This window comes from Gallus gallus, chromosome 2 (genome assembly GCF_016699485.2).
Source record: "Gallus gallus isolate bGalGal1 chromosome 2, bGalGal1.mat.broiler.GRCg7b, whole genome shotgun sequence".
Taxonomy (NCBI): Eukaryota; Metazoa; Chordata; class Aves; order Galliformes; family Phasianidae; genus Gallus; species Gallus gallus.
The window spans coordinates 5,839,850-5,865,016 of NC_052533.1; the positions used below are offsets into that span (position 1 = coordinate 5,839,850).

General features: G+C 47.1%; 1 protein-coding gene and 1 long non-coding RNA gene across 2 annotated transcripts in view; one reads left to right on the forward strand and one right to left on the reverse strand.

Moving 5' to 3' along the window:
- Positions 1-2,707, reverse strand: part of ACVR2B (activin A receptor type 2B) — a 125,940-nt gene extending 123,233 nt beyond the window's left edge. The window contains exon 1 of the mRNA NM_204317.2: positions 2,229-2,707. Within this exon, the coding sequence (NP_989648.1) occupies positions 2,229-2,280 (52 nt within the window). The 5' untranslated portion in view covers positions 2,281-2,707. The remainder of the gene's footprint in view (positions 1-2,228) is intronic.
- A 45-nt stretch (positions 2,708-2,752) lies between these two features.
- On the forward strand, positions 2,753-25,167 carry LOC124417733. The gene is made up of 3 exons (XR_006937661.1): positions 2,753-5,498; positions 8,375-8,480; positions 19,901-25,167. It is a non-coding gene; the product is annotated as an uncharacterized LOC124417733 (long non-coding RNA).

Genomic DNA, 25,167 nt, shown 5'->3' on the forward strand with positions numbered 1-25,167 from the left:
AGAAGGGGCTTTAAAAGAGAGGGAGGGGTTTACGGAATTGCTCGAGCACTGATTGAGCGATCCGAGGGGACCCTTCCAAACAAACTGAATCGCGATCGTTTTCGGGGCTTTCTTTATCGTATTTTCAGGGGGGGTGGGAGGTGGTCAGCGTAGGTATGCCCCATCAGATTATCCTTTCTATGACATGATCCATTTAAGAAGCTTTCGGGGTTAATTATTATTAGTATTTATTTTTTTTTTTGCCATCAACCACTTTTCTCCTCCAACTCCGATCTCCGCGCAGCCATAGGAGAGGGCTGAAAACCAACCCCAACCCAACCAACCAACCCAACCCACCCCAAACAACAACAAACCAACCCGGAAGCCATCCCTTGTATCGAACCACACAGATAAAAGGATTCCGAGACCTACAGAAAGAAAACACATCGTCCATCCATCTCCTTGCTGCACGTAATAGAATTCTGCAGCCTGGAGAGCACCTTCCCGATACCTGCTACGTAAATACCCTCACCCCCGTTCCCTGCACATGGAAACAAAGCTGCACACAAGTGTCCCGGCGATGCGATACAACCCCGAGCCGCCTTCTCTCCCCCGCTAATAAATTGAAGCGATCTTTCATTTTTTAACCCCCTCCTTTCGCCTTTCCCACCCTCCTTCCAGGTTTCGGCGCGCCTGAAGAAATAAAGCCATAACGACGCTGATAATGACAATTAAGCGGCGTGGCACCGCTCGCCGTGCCACAGTCAGGCGGTGGCAGCGCATATTTAATGGGCACTCGGAACAAAGGAAGCGGCAGCGGGAGCGCCCCGGGGCCGGCACCGCTCCCCCCGCGAGCAGAGCCGAACCGGGGGGCGTGGGGTGGGTGAGGGGCACGAGGAACCCCCCCCCCCCCCCCAACCCCCGCTTCTTTCCCTGCCCCCAAATCCTTCTTTGCCATAGGATGGAGGGGAACTCCCCGCTCCGCGATGGGCACGGCCGCAGCATCGCTGCCTCCCACCCACACGCTGCACCCGCTCGGCCTCAAAGGTGCCCCCACCCCCCCCCCCCCCTACCACTCCTTATATACGTATCCCTTTTATTATGTGCCTCCCCCCCCTCCCCTTATATACTCGTCCCCCATCCCCACGTATGTGACCTCCCCCCCCCCCCCCCGGGGCTGCAGGGAATGTAACAAGTTACTGCCCAGCACCCAGGTTAATGGGGAGGGTCTGAATGGGGATCAAGGTGGGGGGGGCACACAAAATAGCCGCTGCCCATGGAGAATATACAGCACTCATAAACAACAATAAATAAAATAAGAGCAGGGGGGTACAGGGGTTTCAAGCGTGGCCGTGCTTGCAGTTGTTATTGGGGTGTGGGAAGGCACACAGGGTGCCGCCCCCGCCCCAAAGGGCTCCGGGATGCCCCCCCCCCCCTCCTCAGCCCAACAGCGCTGCCCCCCGCTTCCCCCACGGCCGCTTCGGGAACTTCACCCCTTACCCCCCATCCGGCTGAACTTTGGGGGCAAAGCGGTTCGATTAAGGCGGAATTAATCCAATGAATTAAAATGAATGAAAAAATTTAACACCTCCCCACGCAACAGAAACCCCTCCTGGATGGATGCTCCCCACCACCACCACACACACCCCCTTTTGCCCAACTTTCTCCCAGCAGCGCCGAGCAGCCCCATAGGGCTCGGTTGGTGCAAACAAGCAAAGCTCTGTAGGGCTGAGGGGAAGGAGGGGGGGGGTCCCACTTTTCTCCCCCCAGGGTTAAGCTCCCCGGTAGGAACGGGGCACGCACACACACACGCACGCGGCCCCAACACCTGAGGGGAGCCACCCCCGGCTCCCCAACTTCTGTGTGTGTACCCCACCCCCCCCCACCCCTTTCAGCCCTCCCCCACGAGTCAATGCCCATTGCCGCAAAGTTTCCTCGATCTCTCGCTGTGTTTACATCGCCGCTAATTCCCACCGGCAGCGAAGGGAACAAAAAAAGCGGCGGCAGCACGGCAAGGCTCCGTCCTGCCGGCACAGAGAGCTTGGAGAAAAACGGGGGGGGGGGGGGGGACGACAAGAAAACAATTAAACATCTCACAGCCTGGGGTGGGGGGGGAGGGAGGGATGGGGTTCACCCGGCGGGTCTGGGGGCTCCGCTCCGCTTTTAAGGCTGCGCAGAACCGCACCGGCCCATTCAATGGTGAGGTCGGGAAGCCGAGCGTAGAGGTAAACACGGCGGAACGCGCTTACCTGCGCCCAAAGTTGCACAGAGCACGGCCAAAGTCAGCCACGAAGCGCTCATATTCCTTCACTCGGTGTGGTTTTGCGTTTTGGTTTTTGTTTGTTTGTTTGTTTCTCTCTCTCTCTCTCTCTCTCCTCGCGTGCCCCTCTTTCCCAAGGGGAAATATAAAACGTATTCAAAATAAAGAGCTGGAAGCAGAGGGGAAAGGAGGAAGGAAGCGACGCGGTGCTCCTTCGCGAGAAAAAAAAAAAAAAAAGAAAAAAAAAAGAAAAAAAAAAGAAAAATAAATGAGGAGGGAAAAAAAAAAAAATCCTGAAAAATCGGATTTAATTCCTTCGCAGTTGCAAAATGTATCCAGTGGAGAGGAAGAGCCCGACCCGCTCCGCCCGGCCCCGCCGCTCGCTCCGCGCTTTCCAAGAGTTTCTTTCGCTGCGCTTTTGTGCTGGGAGCGCGGCGTGCACCGCACACCGCCTCCCCCCACTCCTCCTCCTCCTCCTCCTCTTCTCCTCCTCCTCCCAACCCAACCCAACCCCTCCGGCTCCCCCAGCAGTGAGGCCGAGCGCACACGCCCCCCTCCGCTCGGCTTTCCGCGCAATTCTCGCGCAACGCACCCCCACCCCTTTTTCTTTATTATTATTTTTTTTTCTTCTGTATGTTTGTTGTTGTTTTCTTTTTCCCCCTTTTTTATTTTCGCTTTTCCCTCCCCCCACGCTCCCCTCGGAGGAGAAACTTTGCGAGGGGATCCGCGTCCAGGCAAGAGCCCGCGGAGGGGGCGCGGGGCGCGGCATCGCGAAGGAGAGATTGGGGCGGGGAGTTCCATAGGGGGAGATTAAAAAATAAATAAATTGGGGGAAAAAAAGATTACCGGGGAGGGGGGTTGGGGGGTGGGTAGAAAAGGAGATTAATTATTTTTTTTTAATTATTGGGGGAAAAAAAAAAAAAAAAAAAAACCTGAACCGAGTCCAAAATGGCTTCTAAAAAAAATGGGAGAAGCCAAAGCGGAGCCAACGAGGGGGAAACCCGGATGTTTGATACAAAGAGGGCTGGAGGGGGGCGGAGCGGCGCGGGGGCTCCGCAGCTCTGAGTGGGGCGCGGCGCTGCCCGTCAACCCCGCGGAGCGCCGCGCACCGCCCGCGGCTCCTGCGGCCGCGCTGCGCCGGGAGGTGCGGGGCTGGGGGTGCGGGGGGAGCCCCTGCGCTGTCCTTGTTAGGGCCCTCCCGGGGTTAGCGGGCTTCTCTCCATCGCCAGCGATGCGGGCGCTGAGCTCCGCCCGCGATTTCTTGCAATTATAAGGCGATCGTGCGGAATTGGGGAGCCCGGAGAGGTCTTAGGGGGGTGGAAAAAGGGGGGTGGTCAGCTTGGGTGCCCTACCTAAGCTTTGGGGATTTTGCCCTGCAGGGAGGTAAGAGGAAATGGAAATCGTTCTCTGCAAACTTTGGGAAGCGCTTTGCTGCGAGGAGAAATTCTGGTGGGATTTCTTTTTTTTTTTTTCCCACCTTTGGGAAACTTAGCTGTGTATGTGTAACAGCCATGGAACGCGCTCTGAGCTGTATAAGCGGGATCCCAAGTGGAGCTGCAAGGAGCTGATGACCGGTATCCTTCATGCTGCCGTGCTTCCTCATGCGTGTGCTGCGTGGAAGGGGGGGGGCACCCACAGAACCTTACACACACGGCATGGGGAGGTCATGGGGATGGTGCAGCTGGTGCAGTTGCAGGAAAGCATCCAAAATAATACAAACGTGGGGCAAACAGCACCGAAACCAAAGCCCGCAGGGAGTCAGGAGAAAGCAAGGTGTGTTGTGGCACCTGGGTAAGTTAAAGCGTGGGTGGGAGATGAGATGGAGATGATGTGTTTGTGAGAGGGCAGAGCGGGGGGGCTGAGCCCTGCTCCCTGCATTGGCACAGTCTGCCCATGGAGGCAGTGGGGTCACTGACCATGGAGGACATCAAGAGCCATGGAGATGTGGCACTGGGAGACATAGTGGGCATGGTGGGGTGGGTTGATGGTTGGACAAGATGGTCTTAGAGGTCTTTTGGTCCTTAATGGTTCTACCATTCTGTGATTCTGTGACTGCACGGGGGTGCAGTGGGACTGGAGATGGGTGCAATGGGGAGAGGGGGTTTCCTGGCTGATGCTCAGGGAATGTCACAGCTTCAAGGGAAGACCAAACGTGAGCCAACATCTCCTACAGGGCTGCTTGTTTTGTTGAAGGACAAGCTCTGAAACAGCTGAAGAATGGAGGAATGGGCGGGACAGTGAAATATAAACATGCTGGCATCCGTCAGTATCCATCCTTCATGTTCAGCTCTGACCAAGAGAAGCGCAGCCCTCCAGTCGGGCTCCCCAGTCACAGAATCACACACAGAATCACAGAATGGCCTGGGTTGGAAGGGACCTCAAGGATCATGAATCTCCAACCCCCCTGCTGCATGCAGGGCCACCAACCTCCCCATTTAATACTAGACCAGGCTGCCCAGGGTTTCAATCACAGCACCGTCACGGAGTCCCTTTCCCAGCATCCCAATTTGTGCCCTATGGCCCCCAGGGTGAGTTTTGCCCCTGTGTAAGCAATCCCCCCCTGTTCTCCTTTATCCCCTGTGCACCTGGGCGGCATCCCGCCTCGCTTACATTGTTTCACAGGGAGGTGTTTACCCGCCCGAAAAGCTAAAATGTTTTCACCTCTTGCAACTTGAAAGCACAGGAGCTGTATGGCGGATGGGAATGTTACAGCCTGGGCACGAGGGCACTCGAAAACCTCACCAACCTTCAGGAGTTTTGGAAACGGGGCTGGAGGGAGGTAGCGGTTAGGGTTAGGGTTAGGGTTAGGGTTAGGTGCCATCATTGCACCCCGCGGTCTGAAAGCCCTCCTGCATTTAAAACACATTCTGTCCGGGCTGGTTTCGTGCCGCCCGGAGTCCTGTGACGCTCAATCTTTGCCGTGTGCCATTTGGAACAAGTGGGCTGCGTGCATCCCGATACCCCGTATGTGATGAAGGTATTGGGATCGCTTAAGCCGGCACAGAGCTGCGGTGCTCGCGTGTCATTTGTCTTCAAATCCTATTGTAGCGCTCGTGAGATGTAATTTCTGCAGTGAATGGCAATGTGTGCTGACAGAGGTGTTATAAAACACGGAAAATACGGAGGGAAGGGACCCGGCGTTTCCTTTCTCTCCCCCTTTACGCACTGATGTGGATTTATTTTGCAGCATGCAGGGCAGTGATGCAGCCCCTCTGATTGCTCTTCAGCCCTGTGAGGGAACCCACATTGCCTGCAACAGGTGAGGAGCACGGACTGGGGGACCCAGGGCAGCAAAATGGTGTGTTCTGGCTGCATTTCCCATCGTGGTTCCTCACGCAGTGCTGTGGGTAGGATAGGAGGCATGCACCATTCTCAAAATGCCTGGGTTAAGAGAAACAGAAATTGTATATGACTTCATGTGAGTAACCTTGAGCAAATAAATTCTCCCTTTACCTGCTGTGTTGCCATTAAGTCCTTCCCGATAATGCATTCTATGGAACTGGGTCTCAACAACACGTAGGTCGCTCCGAAAGTAATGCCTCTTATTTATTTCCATGGAAACTACAACTGATACAAAGAGTGCAATAGCATTATTTGATAGTGCAAACCCTCAGCTACAAACCACTGTTTTTCAGTGTAGGCATCACCATTAGCTATGCATTTTCCCCAGCCATGAACAAGTCTGCATGCCACGCTTGTACAAATCTGCACCGTTTCACAGCTGCTATGATGGAGTTATTGCTGGGAGTCTGACTTTCACTCTGCTCACATCTACTGTTAGGTCTCCATAACCATTCAGCAAGCACTGATGAATGCCAATGGCTGCCATTTTTTTCTGCATGGAGAAATTGAATTCCACACCTTTTCTTTATAGGCACTTTCATGTCAGACACCATTCTGTCTGACTGCCCCTCTGCTGCCATCTGCCACATGGCAACAAAATGTAATGGAATATGGTTGGAAAGGTTCGACCTCTTTTGCCATCCTACCAACATCCACCTCTGACGATGTGAACCAGCATCGCAAAATAGGAGGCATTACTTTCGGAACAGCCCTTGTGTAACAGTGTCCTAAGTTGTCAGTCGGGAGCTACAATTAACTTCCCTGGTATTTCTATATTTGCAGCAGCTCTAAATGAGAGCCAGGACCTCCAGACGCTCCTGTGCACCATCCCTGCCGCTGTCTGAATAAGCTTGTGGGTTTTGCACTAAAAAAGCCCCCCCCCCTGTGCTGACAAATCTGCCCTTTGCGGTCTGGCTTCAGCAGGGCCAGTAAAAATAGTGAGGGATGGGGCAGACACTGCTGCTTTCAGGGCTTTTCTTAGCTCCGGGCTACAGAGCGAGGCATCAGGTGCTGACAGCTCGGGGGGTTACAGCGGGCGAAGGGGTCTGTTCCTGAGATGCCCCTAGACCAACAGTTTTGTGAGCTGCCACAACTGGGTTTTTTCCTTGTGGTTTTTCTTTGGTTGTATTTTAAATAGCAGCAGGCAGCATCAGAGCCACACGACAAAGCCTCCCCAAAAAAAAAGCAGAGGCCCGGCCTTAATCCACACCCCCAACCCTGGCAGCAGCCGGGAACCACAGCACGTCCGTGCTCAGCATGGAGACTTCTGCACTCAGACAAGGAGGATTATGGGCATCATATGACTGACTGCAATGACGGTGTGTGCCTAATTGGTGAAGGGCTGCGTTTTCTATCTTTAACACAGGACACAAAGAGCCAGCGGGCTGCCTCATGCACAAGGTTCCTTTCAGGTGCTTTCTTCACTGTGCTTTACCCAGAGGGCTGTGGATGCCCCGTCCCTGGAGGTGTCCAAGGTCAGGTTGGATGGGGCTTTGGATAAGCTGGTCTGGTAGGAGGTGTCTGCCCATGGAAGGGTTGGAACTGGATGGGTCCCTTCTAACTCAATTCATTCTGTGATGATGCTGACACAGCTGAGCTGGAGGGCAAGGCATGAAGCATCGCCGGGCTCAGTGCGTGCTTGGATCAGGTCAGGGCAGCATTAAATGCTGCACTCCTTTGAGTGCCTGCCAGCCATGGGGTTTTGCAGTGTCTGAAGCCCAGGAATGCATCATTCCTTCAATCAGAAGAACACATTTGGTTGCATGTCCCACCACCCACTTCAGTTACCATCCTCTATACGTGAGTATAGTATGGAATCATAGAATGGCTTGTGTTGGAAGGGACCTCAAAGCCCACCCAGCTCCACCTCTGCCGTGAGCACCTCCAGAGATGGGGCACCCACAGCTTCTGGCTGCCTGTGCCAGCGCCTCACCACTCTCTGCGTAAAGAATTTCCTCCTCACATGTAACCTAAATCTGCCCTCTTTTTAGTTTTAAGAACATTCCCCCTTGTCCCATCACTGTCAGACCATTAATTTGCCCACATTGTCTTCAGTTGTTGATATTTGACCTGAAAATACAGCTACTCTACAGTGCGTATGAGCAACACAGAGCCAAACGCTCACCTCTCCAGCTCCCTTGCCTTCCTCCCTCCCTAGGTGTTTGGTTGGCAGAAGAGCATCATCCTTCAAATTCCAAGTTTTATTTAAAAAGCTGGACTTGGCCCTTTAAAACCATTTGCAATCCATCAGTGAGAAGGTTCACATGGAAGCGTCGTGCCACTGAAATCATCCATGCCAGCGGGGATATTTCAACCAACCCCATCCTTCCTGCTGCCGTCTCTGCAGCCAGCTGGACCACGCTGCAGCTTTGGCTTTCAGCTCTTACCTGTGGCCTTGTGCTTTCTGACACGCTCAAAGCACACATAGAAGGACCAATAAAACATGTCCCAGAGCATCTGCTGTATTTTTAGAGTTTGTCCCAGATTATTGGCCTTTGTTCCAGATTTCAGTGGTGAGAGTATAAGAATGCCCAGTGGGGCCAAATGCATCCTGCACTGCACTCCTGAAGGCTTGAATCAGGAAAAATACTCTCCCAGAGAATATAAATAATTAAGTTTTTGTGGCAAATACTGCCATTAGCAGGAGGTGATAAGCATTCAAGACTACAGTGTATATAGAGCAAGGCAGATGCACTGAGCTTCAAATTGCAACATTGCTCTGTTATGTTGTACTGAGTAATGAACTGGGCATCTCTGGCACAGTGATTTTTCTTTTGTTTGTTTTGGGTCCAGGTTTTCCTTTTACACCATGGATGATGGCCTTTGCTTACTGGGAGCTAAGTTGTCTGGAGGAGACCCATCTTCATGTGCTGGCAGCTGGTGAAGTGCAAATGGAGAGGTGATGTTGAAAGGGATCTTCAGGTGTCACCCCGTCCATCCTCCTCCCTTTGGCAGTGTGTATTGGACCTTTCTTTAGTCTCCCCCAGCCAAAGTGGGCCAATTCATCTGTCCTCTCTCTCTGTTCAGCCCTCCTGGTTACACTGCAGGACCTTGGGATGCTGCAGGGCTCCTTGATGGGCTCATCCAAGCAACTCCCAAGTTTTCCAGGCACCCACCTTGGTCTTGTTGGTTCACTCTCCTATCAGCTGCTTTGCACTCAGATGTCCTAATATGCTGTCTGCAGCAGCTTCCTAGCACAGAGCATACTGTGTGTCATAAGAGTACCAGGTGTGAAAACTATTCAGTTAAGTTCTCCATCACTATTCCATCCATCTTCTAGAGAGACAGGACAGACACACTGCTGATACGGGTGCAGGTAAGGTACTGCTGCCTGTAAAAAGAACCCACTCTGCTTCCCAGCCTTCAGCTCTTGGATATTTTGGCATTTTATCAGGGTGAAACGCATTCAGAAGTGAGAGCAACCAGCCCTGCTGGTCACGATGCCAGGAAATGGTGGGCATGAGTAGTGCCTCAGTGGGACGAGAGGTAATTGCTTTACGTTGTGCCAGGGGAGATTTGGGTTGGATATTGGGTGGTGGAGTCACTGCCCTTGAAGGTGTTCAAGAACTGTGAAGCTGTGGCGCTGAGGGATGTGGTCAGTGGGCATGCTGGGGGTGGGTCAATGGTTGGACTTGGTGAACCTGGCAGTCTTTCCAACCTTCAAGATTCTATGATTTTCTCCATGGATATCAGAAGAACCAAACAGAAGTTGTTTTGCAGTCAGTCTAAAGGTTTTATCTGCTCGTAGGTGTCTTGGTGTACAATAAACTGGGATTTTGTCCTTCGGAAAGAATGTTGCACTTCATTTCTCAGCTTTGCTGGCCCCATATCCCTCCATCTTCTCTTGCTTCCAAAGGCCACCAATCTCATTCCTTGTTTTTGCCACCAAATGTCACTCATTTGTGTTGAGAAGCAGGAACTGGCAGCAGGGAAGTTGCCACTAATCCAGCAAGTGACCAATGTTTCCCGGTTGTATCCTAACTGTGCTGAGGGATAGTGCACAGACACTTAATTATTCTCCTGTCAGAGATTAAATAGATTGCAACTCCTAACACCAGATCTGAATATAAATCAATAATAAGGGACAGAGGAGAAAGATTTAAAAATTATGCCAATGGTGGAATGGGACAAGGACAAGGAGGGTGAGGGACATATGGCAGAAGTACAGGATGGGAGTGTTCTTGTGGCCTGGGTTCCTGCTCAAGCTTCTCCAGGATCTCTTATGGGCTTTGCTTTACTTATCTCTTAAGACCTGATCAGAATGGGAACAATGGGCTTTATCCACAGAAGTAATTAAAATGTTGCACTCCTTGGCAGGGGAGTTAAAATCAATTTCTCCAATACAAGATGAGGAGCAATTGGCCAGGCTGCTGCCAGGCAGAAAGGATCCAGCACCGTGATGTTTACGAGGTCTGTGGGAATCCAGCTCTGCCAAAATATCACAGTGGTGCTGGGATGCCTGTGCAGAGAAGAACACAGCAGGAGGCACAGGACAGTCTCTCCATTCAGCTTGGCAATAGTAGGGCCTTGGCTCAAGAACAATTTCCACACCTCAGGAAAGATATGGCTCAGCTGGGAAAAGCCCAGAGAGGTGCAAAGAGAAAGATTGGAGGTGTAGAAAACCTGGCTTTGAGGAAAGGCTGACAGGGAGAGAAGTGTGTGGTCTGAGGAGGGGACCAATGGGAGACAAAGCAAGCTGCCAAACACATGTGAGGCAAATGCAAAGAGGAGTGGTACAATGTGTCCTTGAGAGGGGAGATTTAGGTTGGATATAAGGGAAACTGGATATAAGGGTAGTGACTCGCTGGCAGAGATTGCCCAGAGAAGGTGGTGGGTGCCCTGTCCCTGTTTACACCCAAGGTCAGGCTGGATGGGGCTCTGAGCACCTGATGGAAGTGTGGGTGTCCCTGTTCACTGCAGGGGAGTTGGACCAGATGGCTTTTAAAGGTCCCTTCCAACTCAAACAATTCTATGATTCTATGACCTTCTGCAAGTAGGGTGAGTAAAGAGCTTAGTCTTCAACAGACAACATCAGGAGAAACTTCCCAGTGCTATGAATAGTTTAGCATAGGGACACATCACTGTTGTCACTGCAGAAAGCTTTAGTCAAAGGGCTTGCAGGATGGTTTGTGTGCCATTGGTACCAGGGGCCTCCTGGAGGGCTTTTTCAGACTTTCTTGTCTTGTTTCTTCCAGTTGCAAATGGAATCATTAGAATTCACTGCTTGAGTGTCTATGAAGACCTGCAGCAGTAGTAACCCCCATCTGCAATGAAAGAGATTGCAAGAGCAGTCCTGTGCATATTTAGCCAATGTGCAGCTCCTAGGGCTGGTGGTACAGACACAGGCTAGCAAATACATGTGCCATAGCCACAGAAATTGGTTATTCTACAGCATTACAAATCCAACCTATCTCTGACAAGCAAGCACTGCACAAGAGCAAAGCTTTTCTGCGTGAAATGCTGCAAAAAAAAAATATCAGTTACGTTTAGTGTTACAGTGGCACAAAGAAAATCTCATTAGAACACACTGACAGTGATCTGCTATAAAAGGAACAGAAGCAATTTGTAAGCTCTATGAAAAATGCATCTCTGTTCTGCCCCATTCTCACAGCCTGCTGCTACTCTAGGACAGATTTCCAGTGAGTAGGATCTGTGCCTTCTTGCTTAGTTAGCTCTTAAATACCACGTTTTATTTGCTTGGAGACTTGAACAATAAATAGCAAACACTCTTGTCCCTATTTTAAACACATGGTAACTGCAGTACGGAGAAATGAAATGACTTGTTCAGGGTCACAGAGCAATTCTGTGACAGGGCTAAGACCAGAACCCAGCTCCCTTGCTCCCAAACCCATATTCCAGCCTTCAGCTCTTCACTGATGCTGGATTTTAATCACCTTTCAGGGAAGTCTGTTGGCCTCTTCCAGTTGACTTCCATGGGAGTAGTGCCAGGTACCAAATGAAGCCTCTGGGATGCAAAAGAAGCCAATGTTAGATGTTAGGAGAAAAGTGATGGAAGGGGAAAAAAAAAAAAACACACAGATTTTACAGAAAAAGGAGTAAGTTCTAGTGTCAGTTCCGTAATATCATTCCCTCTTTAATTTGTGTCTGGTCAAAATTAAAAAAAAAAATAGATTGCTAATATTAATAGATGAAATGAATCTTGAATTTTATAATAATGGAGGAAATGAAAGGATGAAAATGATACTGTGTTGTTAACTGAGATTTTAATAATGATTCTGTCCTCAGTTGGTGCATTTGTTCCACAGAAAGTAAATCATTAATGAAGAGAGACTGGAAAACAGCGTTACGGTGATAGATTTTGAAAGAAAAGTTGAGTTTTGTTGAACTCCTAGAAAGTCTGTAACATACTTGCAGCTCCGAAAGTGAAGGACAAACATCTCAAAAGCAACCCCCATAGATGGGTTTGACACAGTGGCTTACAGTGCTGAGGGTAACATGGAGCAGTTCCTGTGGCTTCTCTCCAAGAGCGCTGAGGTGGATGGAAGAGTTAGGTTAGAGATGTCATTTTAGTTGGAGAAAGGAAGGTTTGAAATACCTAGAGAGCAGAAAATGAGAAACTGAAGGAGCCCACCAAACCAGACTCTTCCTACAGATTCCACGGACTTTTTTGGGGTCTTCTTTCCACCATGTCCTCCACAGAGGATGGATGGTTTCTAACCACTCTTGAACTTGTGAGGCCATTTGACTTCCCAGGTGAAGAGAGAACCTGCCAAGGCCACCTCATCCAATGGGAGCTCTTGATCTACCCACTGCTATCTTCAGCCACTCCAAGGATCCCCAAAACCAGGGCCCCTTGGAGCAGCAGCGTATTTCATACCCTAGCTTGAAATGTCAAGTAGGGGGAGGGTTGCATTCTCAGAGCAGTGGAGAAAACCATCTTGGTACCTGGGATTTGAGGCCTGAGAAAAAGCAAGTGTGGAACGTACATGCCTCTGTGTGCATGATGGAGATGGGGGAAAAGACAGCACTCCTCTGATTCCTTAATCAACAAAGCACCCCAAGGCTGAATGCAGAAATTTGCAAATTAAACAATCTTTTTGTATTTAAATTATCAAATCAATAAAGAGACGCAAACATTAAACAACATTATATGAGAGCCTGGAGTGTCACCACAAAAATTAAGACTGTGTAATTAAAAGTACAATGCAATTTATTTTTATATCGCTCTTCATTCGAATCAACAAATGTTATTACTTACCCAAAAATGTAAAGCAGTCTGCAAACTAATTTAAAAGATAAAGACAAAGTGACTATCGAAGAACCTATGTTTCTTGGTCCCTTAGATCTGGCAGCTGTCATGATTTAATATTTTAACTACTGTAATAGGTTATAGTGCTGAAGAAAAGTGCATTAATTACTATGGGAAACCTAAAAAAAAAAAATCTAATTAAGAAGAGTAAAATCATTTTTATTGACTGGGAAAAATAAGACTATGTAAAGGGAAATGAAGGATGAAAAAAATGAAGACACAAACGCTAATAGATGTGGCCTGTGCAGGATAGAAAACATACCTCTAAAGTTGCTGGTGTTGTGGATTTGAATCTGGAGAGAGACTGTGGTTTGACATGGCCAAAGCACTCCTCCAGCATCTCACCCACCGGAAGCATCTTCTAATTACATACAGCACAGGGGCTGGTGTTTGCTCCAAATTCAGCTCAGCGTATCCATGCAGAGCCAACTCCACTGGCTGTTTCTGAAACAGCAGCCAAGAGCGTGAGATTGTGCTGCAATCATGGGTGAAGTATGGGGTAACAACGTAATAACCTCAATAGCTGCCATCCTTCCTGAAGAGTCAGAGAGGACACGTGTAAGAAATCAGTCCCGCGTCCCAAACCATGCAGTACATCAAGCCTGGGGACACAGTAGGGATGGAGCTCCATTGGCAAATGCAAACCTCTCAAAATGTCCATGGATATTACAAAAGAGGGAGATGATGCCATAGGGTCAGCAGCTACACTAAGTATTTAAACAAATACATGCCATGTAATTACTTCAGCTGATAATGGTAGCATTTGCACATGTTCAAGCCAGAAGTTCTGCTTCGATCATTTGTATTTACTTCAATATAAAATAGACTGTAGCAGCTTGGCCAGTACTGAACCCAGGAATTTGTACATCATTAATACCTCCAAATATGAAAAATTACTGGCATAGATTTTGAACAGCCCTTCCAGGATTACAAATCTTCATCAAAGGCAGGATGACTTGTCTGAGGAATGACTTCAAGATTCAGTGATCACATACCATGCCTGAGAGGAAGAAACTAAGTGAAATCTTTGCAACAAATGATGCTATTACAGATATGTGCTTGCACAGAAAGCCAGCAAAAGGGCACTGCAACACCATAGCTAAGTTCTGGTGATATTATTGACACCCACGGTCACACAGCTCTTTGCTCAAAGGTAACCGTGTTCTTCTTTCCCACCTTCACCCGCAGGAAACAAGGTCACAAAGCAGTAGGTGTAGGCAGGGATGTTTTGGAGGGGGCTTTCATTGACTGGAGGTCATTTCACAGCACAGAAACATCACAGCAGCAATAGCTTTTGATTAGCAGAGAACTTTTATGTCAAATCGTGCAAAACACACAAGGATTACTCATGAAGGGTAGGTATCACATAGACTATGTGTGAGAAATCAACACAGGGGTTACAGAAACAGCCGCTAGTTATGAAGCATAAAAATAAGCAAAGATTAAATTCACATCTGAGAGGAAGATAAAAGTTGTTGTTTTAATGCAGTAGTATCCACAGGCCTTGGCTGCATTGGGATCATAGAACCATGGAAACGTTAAGATAGGGAAAGACCATTAAGATCATCTACTCCAACTGTCCCCTACCACCAGTATCACCCACTGACCACATCCTTCAGTGCCACATCTCCACAGCTCTTCAACACCCCCAGGGACGGTGACTCCACCACCTCCTTGGGCAGCCCGTGCCAATGCATTGCCACTTCATCTGAGAAGAAATTGTTCCTAATATCTCACCTAAACCTCCCTTAGCGTAACCTGAGGCCATTACCTCTCATCCTATTGCTGTTACCTAGGAGAAGAGGCCATACAGGATACGTGGACATAAGGACACTGAGCTCCTGCATGACCAGAAACCCGGGGCTGATGAGATCCCAATACAAAACTCGCTTTTTGTGCCATGTATTCATAACACGTAAGCAGGTCATGGAAGCTCCAGAGCAGTTGGGGCTGTGGACTGTTGGCCAGGGATTGTATGTTTTAGCCAAACAAATGTGGGTCTGGCACCTCTCCTCGCTCTGACATCCCTCAGCTAACTCTGTGTGCACCTTAGGGTACAGAGGTAGAATGATAAATGCCTGAGGTGGATGTGGAGCATCAGAGCAGGGGAATGTCACAAAGGCAGTAGTGGGATTAAACTTGTCTCATTTCAGGAATCCACAGAGAAGACATTTCCATCAGGCTGCCACTGGGCTTTCAGGAAGCAAGAAGAAATGAGTCTTTTTATTGTGCAATTCAGCCTCTCTGTTTTAACTGTCTACTTCAGGGTGAGATGAATCACTGTAGACTCCATTGACTGTATTGAGCGGCTCTCCATTGACTAGCAGAGAAGCCACGAGTGGCCAGCTTAAATACAGATTTCTCCTTTAGTTGGGTGAATCTACCCAGTTCTCCATACCATGGTGTGAGTTGGCTGCTCTGAGCTGCTTGAGCTGTGGCATTTCAGTCAATAACTTCCACAGCAGGCATAGTATTTCTGGAGAAACGACACCAATCATGAAGAGTTTGCAATGTAAACAGATAAAAGGAATAGTAGTTAGCTAACTGAGGTGCCTTGTGATCAAGGTTAGACAGTAGGAAACACAACCTACAACTCCTGTACCACACCCCTGAAGCTCTGCACCTCTTTTATAGCAGTATATTCACAGAGAGACTAGTTCAGATATGTGCTGAATTTTGCAGTCAATACTCTCCATCCAAACTGGAGGGATATCCAACGGGGCAAAAAGGTGATTGTCCCCTTTTACTGTGCCCCTGCGAGGCTACGTCCGGAGTATGGCACCCAGACCTGGGGTCTCCAGTATAGGAGGGATGTGGAGCTGTTGCATTGGGTCCAAAGGAGGGCTGTGAAGATGATCAAAGGGCTGAAGCACTTCTCCTATGAAGAAAGCTTGAGGGAACTGGGCTTGTTTAGCCTAGAGAAGAGAAGGCTGTGGGGAGATCTCGTTGTGGCCTTTCAGTACCTGAAGGGAGTTTATAAACAGGAGGGGGACTGGCAGGTAGGTAGCGACAGGACAAGGGGGAATGGCTTTAAACTAAAAGAGGAGAAATTTAGGTTTGATGTTAGGAAGAAATTATTCGCTCAGAGGGTGGTGAGGCCCTGGCAAAGGCTGCCCAGCGAAACTGAGGATATCCATCCCTGGAGGTGCTGAAGGGCAGGTTGGATGGGTCCCTGGGCAGACTGATCTGATGAGAGGTGTCCCTTCCCATGGCAGGGGATTGGAATTAGATGATCTTTAAGGTCCCTTCCAACCTAAGCCACTTTATGATTCTGTTGAAGCCAGATGTAATGCTCCTGGGGCTGCTGCTGCATCATATCCCCAGTGCATCAACCACCTCTGAGGAACCCTTGGGTCACCAGGAGAGACACTGGCTGGGTCAGCAAGTAAGCCTAAGCTCGAAAGAGAGAAAAAAAAGTCCGTCTGTAGACGCATGTACTGCTAAAAACAAAAACCAGCCTACACGCAGAAGAGCGGCAGCCCCTACATTGCGGTGTGCGTCCACACACAGCCCGTTGTTCCAGAAACTCCATCTCCCTTCAGCTGTGATCACTCCTGACTGTTTGCAGTCTGTGTGCAGTGACGTGCATGGAATATTACTATGAAAATGTGCGTTCTTGTTAATAGGTATAGTTTAGGATGATTGTTAGCAGAGCATAAGGCCTTATTGATTGAAAGTGGCATATGGAAAGGATGTATAATGATTCACTTTGGCTGCTAGTTTGAAATCCTATTCATGAGAGGGGAAAAAAAAACCCACAACACTCTCCTTTGCAGTCAGGCTTCATTCTTTCTGCAGCATGTTTTTCAATCTGGGCCATTTTACAAGTGATCCATAGGGGAGATTTCCTGCTCTCCTGGGCGTGTGCTCAAAGCTCTTTTCAGTCCGGCAAGGGCAGGTCAGAGGAACAAAAGCTGAAGTTATCACACGTCTCTCTAGGAGGGAAAGGTTGGCTGTGCTGCAGCTCTCTCCTCTAAAATTCTTTTTCGGGGAATTTAGTGTTTGTGAAGGGTGAAAATCTGATGCTGACATTTGTACCCAAGGTATCTTTGAAAGACAAAGCAGCTTGGCTCCGCGAGCTGCATAGAAGGTGAGCATTTTCTGGAACCAGCTTCACCAGGGGGGAAAGAATGCATGTCCCTGCATGGCATTAGCAAATACAGAGTAATTAGCCAGAGGTGAAAACCCGGTGATGGCAAAGCAGCTATAGTATTAACACATGTGAGCTGACAGAGATAAGCCCTGAGGACCTCATCCATCTTCTGTGTGCCAGCAGGTCCAAGTGAAGCTGGGACTGTCTCCCCTGCTTTGCCCTGTGTAGGTTGACGAGGTGAGCACACACTTAATTCAACACCCACTGCCACCACCATTGCCAGGAAGGATGGGTCTTGCCAGGGATAGTTGAACAGTAACTTCTATCCCTGCAAGATTATTTGAGCTGTCCTTCAGCCTCCATCACACAGGGAAAACTCAGGAGATTGAGTTGAGTTCCTCAACTCAGGGCACCTTCCCTCAAGGTCCTAACTGAGCAGAAGATCACCTCATCTGGGGAGCTGGCTGATGGGGAGAAGGAGCATGATCTATTCCTACGCGTGTAACCCTTCAGACCTCACCGACATTTAGCTTGCTGATTTAATAGCAGCGTGATGTTTGGTGACATCTGGATGTTTTTCTTGGCAACAGCCCCATGAACGGTTTAAATGGCATTTCCCTCACTTCTGGAAATACAGCCCTTGTGTTTTCCCCCAAGCAAATAAGGAGTGGAGCGTTCATAAGTGGGAAAATTGATGCTTTCTAGGAATTGCATACAAGGTGCTAAGTAACCCATTTGATTGTCATCCAGAAGCCCTGGGCTTGCTACATGGTCTTGCATGATTCTTTTTTTTTCCAGTGAAATACCTCTTCAAGATGGTCTCGAGGATTTGCCTGTGGTAGGCTTAGCAGAGCTCTCTTGAATAAAACAGCTCTGAACAAGCAAATAAACTGAATGCCTTTCATTATACCTGTCACCAGTTTATTTACTCCATGGCCTCTTTCTGCCATAAAAGTCTTGAGTGATTTCAGCATACTAAAACATCTGCACTCATTTTCAGAAAATAACAACGACTGCCAATGTATGAAATCACTATTTTCTCAGAACATCTATTGTTTGGTGTCCGACCCACATTGTTTCTCATCCCTTGCAAGTGGTTTACAATGAAATCCACTTTATTTACTGTGAAAAGCAAAGCATATCAGAGTTAGACAATTGACTGTAAGCTTTCAGTCAATAACCATTTATTTTTGTGCATGCTGCAATGTAGTTCATTGATATTGGTGGTGAAATTCCCATTTGGAGGTGCCTGTTGGGTCTTGTGCCAGATCCTGGGCACCTGCTAAGTGTAAGCTGGTGTTCCTCATCATGCACCTTCTAAAGCTGAATCCAATCTGCTCAGACTCTTTCTGTAGGCTTCATAAGCCATCCTGCAGTGAGCACTCAAAATTTAAGATCTCATATGAATGCAACACTCAAGCATCACTTAACTGGAGTGCTGATTAGGAACTTTTGCAAGAGATTGAGCAATTGACAAGTGAATCATAGCTGCACCACAGTGTCTCAGTCTTGATTCTTGGTCTGTGGCCAACATCGACTCCCACTGAAGGTCTTTCTTGTACAGTTTTCCTGAGGATGCTTTGTATGGGGTCATCATATCTCAGAGATAAACACTGGGGAACTGAAGCATGCTATTAAGCTTCTTAAAACATTAGAAAGACAATCATTTCGACAGAATTGATGTTAATCACACTTATATAAAAGCTTTTCATCTTCAAAGCATTTAACCAACATTAATTACATGTAATTGACTTTTCCAAGTACGTCATGCAAAATGCACCTTTCATGTCACTTGTCATTGCTATCTTACCTGGGATTACTGAGAGAAGACTGTGCCTGCTCAGTGCAGCACAGCTTCCTGAAGCCACCTGAGGCCTCATCTTGCAAATCACAAAGGGCAGCATTTAAAACAGCAATTGCACAGAATAGAGACACCTCAGTTGAACTGAGCGATCCGTGAAAAGAAATGATGCCATCCCACTTCGGTGCCTGTAAAGTTGTAGGAGCCTCGATCTCGGTGGCAAAGCTTCCTAGGAGACTCCTTGAAGTCTTGCCATTCCCTATCTGGACATATCTTGTTTTCATTAAGTTAATTTGGGTCATAAAATGTGACCTTCGCAAGCATTGATGGCCCAAAGTGTCCTAGATAGAAGGCAAGGAGTCCTCTGGACTCCAGAAGCATAGCATTTAAAAGAGTACAGTGAAAAGAGAAGGGATCACATTTTCCATTGTAACCTTGTCTTCAGACACTTACCCAAGAAACTGAAGACTTGGGTCCCTTCCCTCAGCATGGGGAGGTCTGAAACCTCCATCTGTCACCACTCTGTCATGCTCTTCCTGCATGGCCTTTATATTGGAATATAGCACTTGATCAGAACAGTAGGACCTATCCTGACAGCAATTGGGGCAGGTCCCACTAGAATCACAGAGCCACGAAGGTTGGGAAAGACCACTAAAATCATCTAGTCTAACCAGAAACCCATCCCCACTATGCCCACTGACCACATCCCTCAGTACCACATCTCCATGTTTCTTGAACACCCCCAGGTGACCACCATCTCCTTGGGCAGCCTGTGCCAATACCCCAATACCTCACCACTCTTTCTGGGAATAAACGTTTCCTAATATCCACCCTGAACCTCCCGTGGTGCAACTTGAGGCCATCACCTCTTGTCTGATCAATAGATGTCTTCCCTCTGGCAATCTTTCAGAAATCGACATTGTGGGTGATATTATTCTTGCTTTCATATTGCATGTAGTGCTATTTCCAAGTTGATGGCCTTTGTCCCTGTCCGTATGTGTAGTTAACAGAGCTAAAGGATGTTTTGTTACTTCAATGGCTCATAAATGGATGAAAGCTTCACCTGGCATTCCTGCGCTGTGTTGAAGTAAATAAAGATGCTTTCCCCAAAGCCTGTGATTTTCTTAACCCTCTACTTTTGTTCTTAACCTTTAGTGACTACAAAGACCAGAGTGTGAGTTACCAGCTGAGACTTTTGGACCTGGGATAACAAGCTGCAAACCTCTTCAACTGCCTCACGCGTCAAAAGACTCTCCATCTGTCATTAATATGCATCAAAGATAAGGATGCCTGTGGGTCAGGATGAGCAGAAAAACAGTCCTACTCTGCAACAGAGAATTCAAGGAGCCCAGGGACCTAACCCAAATCTGGAGGGAGAGTTTTAGAAAAGCATTTAAGTGGCAGGTTCCAGTGCAAGTCAGAACCATGCTTGTAAATCAACAAGATCCTTTAAAAATCCCACCGTGTCACCTGCCCTCAGCATCTAGAGTGGTTGTTTATTTTGCAGACATCTTCACAATTCCATTCTCAAGATTATAATTCACTTGGTGGTACCGCAGTTCTCGCACCCTTGAAGTTAAGTAAATGGTTAAGTGCAGTGGTGGTTCAGAGCTAGAAGACTCTCTACCTTGCAGGATTGAGCCCTTTAATCTATTCTTATTTCCTTTTCAATTTCTGCAAGTAACCCCAAGCAAGCTGGAAACACTAAGTGCAAAGTTACGGGAGATGACTGTGGCAATTTCTGAATGACAAGAGCATTTAAAAGAAATGTCAAGAGTCTGTGGGCTGCAAGCTTTTATGTTTCAAGGAGAAACAAAAAGAAAGGAGGGACAATAAATCAAACACAACAGCTTAGCGTGCTCCATCTCTCAGAGTTAACCTCTTGAAAGCCATGTCCCCAGCACAGAGTGGGCCACACTCTTTGATAGGGTCCATTATTCTCTGTAGAGCAATAGAGGTGGCATGGTGGGCTCCTCCGTGCGTGCCCAGGGGCTGTGTACACTGCGCCTTGCTTAACATGTGCTCTGCATTTATGGGTTAACATCAAACATGAGCTGATTTATAATTCTTAATCAAAAAAGGATTATAACCTAATAAATCCTACTAACATATTCTGTCTGGAGGTTATGTGGTGTAGTTGTATAATATACTGGTAGCCTCATTCTCCTAAGACTGGAAGACTGGACAAAGTTTTATACTTGTCAAACAACTGTTCCCTTTGCTTAAATGGATCAAGACCCTTTAAGCACCGTGATGCAAATGGTCATCCCTCTGAATGGAGTCTTTCGTGCTATAACAAGTTTTGAAGTACCTAGAAGCATACCAGGAAACTTGCTGCACCTCTGTGCACTGGATGTCTCATCTCACTTCAAAGGCTCACTAGTGCTGGTTAAGGCTTAACTGTTGGCCATTAGCTGAATCTAAGCATGAAACATGTCAAACACATCACCGATGGTAGTCAGAGCCCTAATGAGACCTCAAGAACTAACTAATAGAGGCTAAGTGACAGTTTGTACAGAGCCTTTGTTTTCCAAGTTAAAAAAACGTTGGCACAAAAGACAAGTTAACCCTCTGTTTTGGATTTTCTGAATTTTGGATCTCCCACCTAGACAGGCAGGTATTATTGCAGGGAACCTGTAGGTAATCCAGACCTGCCAATTATCTGAGGAGGTTTCTGAGCCTTCTGTTCCCAAAGAATGATCATCTTCTCTCCAATCCATACTCTGCCTCCCAGCAGAAGTCTGTTCTGGAAGATCGTTTTACTTCCCGGAAGACCTAATTAACACTAAAGACTAATGGAGGCTATAGTGTAGAGATTTTTTTTTTTTTTTTTAATTTTGACTTTAGTGCCATTTTAGAAGCTTCTCCTCCCTGCTCTTTATTTGCACACAATAACTAAAACACCACAGTGGGGAAGATGTGGCCAAGGAGACTCATGGTAATTTCAAACTAGAAATAAGCATTATGCTGTTGCCTTGTGCTTCTCTTCTGTGTTTGCACCCACAGGTGGTTTCAGCCTCATCTTATAGATACCTTATAGCTGAGGATGGTGTCTTTGTACACAATACATGTTCTTGGCATTATGAAGCTCAGTGGCTCTTCAATGAGCAAGATCTCAACAGAAATTCCTCATCTTGTTCCATCTTCCACTGGAAAAGAGTGTCAGTGGGGCAACCCAAGGCATAATAACCTCAAAAGAAGGATAGAGTTATTCCTTGGTATGCCTTTAATGAAAGGTTTTCAAACCAATCAGACAAATTGTTCAGGATCAACAAAGCCCATGTCAGTAGGATTGCTCTCACTCACGTGGGGAGAGCATGGAAAGAAAACTTGTTAGAATTGATCTCAGGTTGGATATTAGAAAGAGTAGTGGTAATGCATTGGCACAGGCTGCCTGGGGATGTGGTGGAGTCACCATCCCTGCAGGTGTTCCAGAACCGTGGAGATGTGGCACTGAGGGACATGGTCAGTGGGCATGGTGGGGATGGGTCGATGGTTGGACTAAATGATCTTAGTGATCTTTTCCAGACTTAATGACTCCGTGATTCTGTGATCCACAGAATTGTAATGATTGCAATGAATAGGTTTGGAATGTTTCTCAGAACAGCTACAACCTTGAAGACACAGACCTGGAGAAGGCAACTCTTTGGGCCCTTTTCCATTAGCCTACAGCTAAAACCTATAGTTTCTTCAGAGCTCAGCTAAAACAAGCCTAGGCTGACTTCATTAGTTGCAATCTCTTATAATTCTCTTAATCAGTAGGCCTTGGACACAGAGATTCATACCCTTTTGCCTTAATCCATCTCTTTTTGAAATACTAAAGTACCACTTCTTCCACAAGTATTTGTGGAAGGAGGGCACACAAAGTGTCTTCTTTCACTTTCAGGCTCAGAGGAAAGTGTTGGCTGTAGGTGTTATTGTACTAACATTGATTGTACTGCTATAATAAATGCATCTGTCCAACACTTCAGAAATATTTGGGGAAGTAATAGCTGTGCTTTTTCAGTCTCGTTGAAATTCAAGATGAAAAGATTGACTTCCTATCTAGGTCCATATAACCTGTTTCCTTCTTTGCACAGTTCAAAAACGTCTCCTGCTCTCCATTTCTCAACCTGTCAGAGCACTGGGGTTCTAGCAGAAGAGCAGTAAGTGAGCTGATGGGTTGATGGGTGGACTAGAGGATCTTAGTGGTCTTTTCCAACCTTAATGATTCTATGATTCTAAATGCAGCCAGCATGCCACTCCTAGCAGCCCAGTGAGGCAACTGGGCTGCTCACAGAGTAAGATGTTAGAGCTGAATGCATTTCCTGGGAGAGAGGAAGGACCATGCAAGCAAACAAGAGCTCAGCCAACTTCTCAAAGCAGGAGGTTTTCTGCAACCAGTGTGAGATTTATCCAAAGTCCCAACCAAAAAAAAAAAAAAAAAAAAGTGCAGATTTCCAGGGACAGGACTCACTGGACTTGGCAGAACCCATCCAAATTCCTCCATTTACTCAACTGCTGTAAATGAAAAGGAAAAATAATAATATTTTTGCAAGCAAAATCCAGCAACACAGCAAAGAAATGAGAAGCAGAGAAATGAGCCTGATTCAGACAAAATGTTACAGATACAGATCAGCCTTGCTCACCACAGCCGTTCCCCACCACCAGAAACTTTCTGGTTTGAATAAATAAGGGTTTGGAGTGTGGGTAGTTCTCAGATCCAAGACAGCTTTTAAATCTGCCTACCTCTTAGCAAAACTCAGCTCTAATCCTAGTGTAAGCAAATGGATGTTAGTAAAACAAAAGCATTAAACAGCTTCCCGATCTCCTTCTCCCGCTCTTCCTGCTCTCCTTCTTTCCCCTCCAGCCATTCTTTGCCATATCTGCAGCATCAGGCTGTATTCTTAATAGGCAGCTTGATAAGTCTATCCATTGTGACCACAATCTTTGCCAAAACTGGAGGCTTTAAAGCCTAAAATGGTGCGCTGCCACTTTTGGGATTAAAGACACTAAAGGCTGTCTGGATGAAGCATCAATAGATTGTTTCTCTGAGGATGAGATAGCGAGGGAGTAAAGAAACACACACCTATGGCTCCTACCATTCATCTTCCTGATACAGGCTCTGGAGGCATGGCACAGATTTTGGGGAGCTAGGATTCTGGGCTCACAGTGCTTGCTGTGACCCTGCTCGCTGGGGCTCAGTGAGATGGATACGGGCAGAAGTATCATCGAGATTTAATGTGGCAGTTTTAGACTCATAATCAAAGTTGGCATCTCTGTTGCCGATCTTAAGGAGCGTATCTGGTTTTACAGAGGCACAGCTCCCATCATGAACTTCTTTAATTGCACATAAGCCCTGATTTTTGCAGCTCCACTTTTATAAAAGCCTTTTTAGCTCTTATTGCCTGGAGCCATCTGAGGCTACAGAATTGTCCCCAGTTTTTTGAAGACCTGATTTTTCAGTGGTGTTTTTGTGTCCTGAGACTTTTTGCAAAAAAAAAAATGAGAGCTAAAGGCGCTAATAAAGAAGTGGCAATAATTAGAAAACGTCTTGCACAGTACAGATTTTATAACTCCACAGATACCGTGGTATTAACATTCTGTTTGTCCACCTGTTAGAAGAAAGAGATCTGAAGAGTCATAACTCTAAAACAGTGGGTGACAATTTAATGAAAAATTGAGCTCTGCGTTTAATTTCCTTTTAAGTTCAGTTGAGCATTCTACAAGATCAAAGGGGCTTTGTGGTTTGCAAATGATCTACGATATCAGAGAAACAGATTATAACCCGGCACAGTTTGGTATTTAAGTAAGTATCCGCTTTTAATACCAATGTTTAAAGTAGGCTAATGGAACTAAAGCGCGAGTATAATTTCCTATGATACAAGTCTATAATCCAGTTTAATATATCAACCGAACGCTAAAAGCATATTGTGAATTTAATTCTGTGACTTGGCCCTGTTTGCAAAGTATCCTGAGACATCATAAAATGCATCTAGCACAAAAAGAGGCCCTGCCTTAGTTTGTAACTTTTGGGGTAGGGACTGGGCTCTATGTGGGTTTGGAACGTTAGAAATAGTTAAGCAAAAGTAGTGCTGCACATCAGGGAGGAATTTTTTGTTTTGTTTTAGCCTAGCTGCTGGATATTTGCCTAGAAGACATCCTACAGCTGGCTTTTCCCCTTTCATGTCCACGCAATGCTACCGTGGGCAGTAGAACTACAGAAACAAATAAACAGAATAATAGAATGGCTTAAGTCAGAAGGAAACGTAAAGATCATTGAGTACTAATCCCTGCTGTGGGCAGGACTGCCAACCACTAAATCAGGCTGCCCAGGCCTCCGACCAACCTGGAATGGGGTTACACCAGGTTAAAAGGTACCTCTGCTTTTTTTTTAATATATTTTATTTTTTAAACAAGTTCCTGCAGTGTCAGGTTCCATA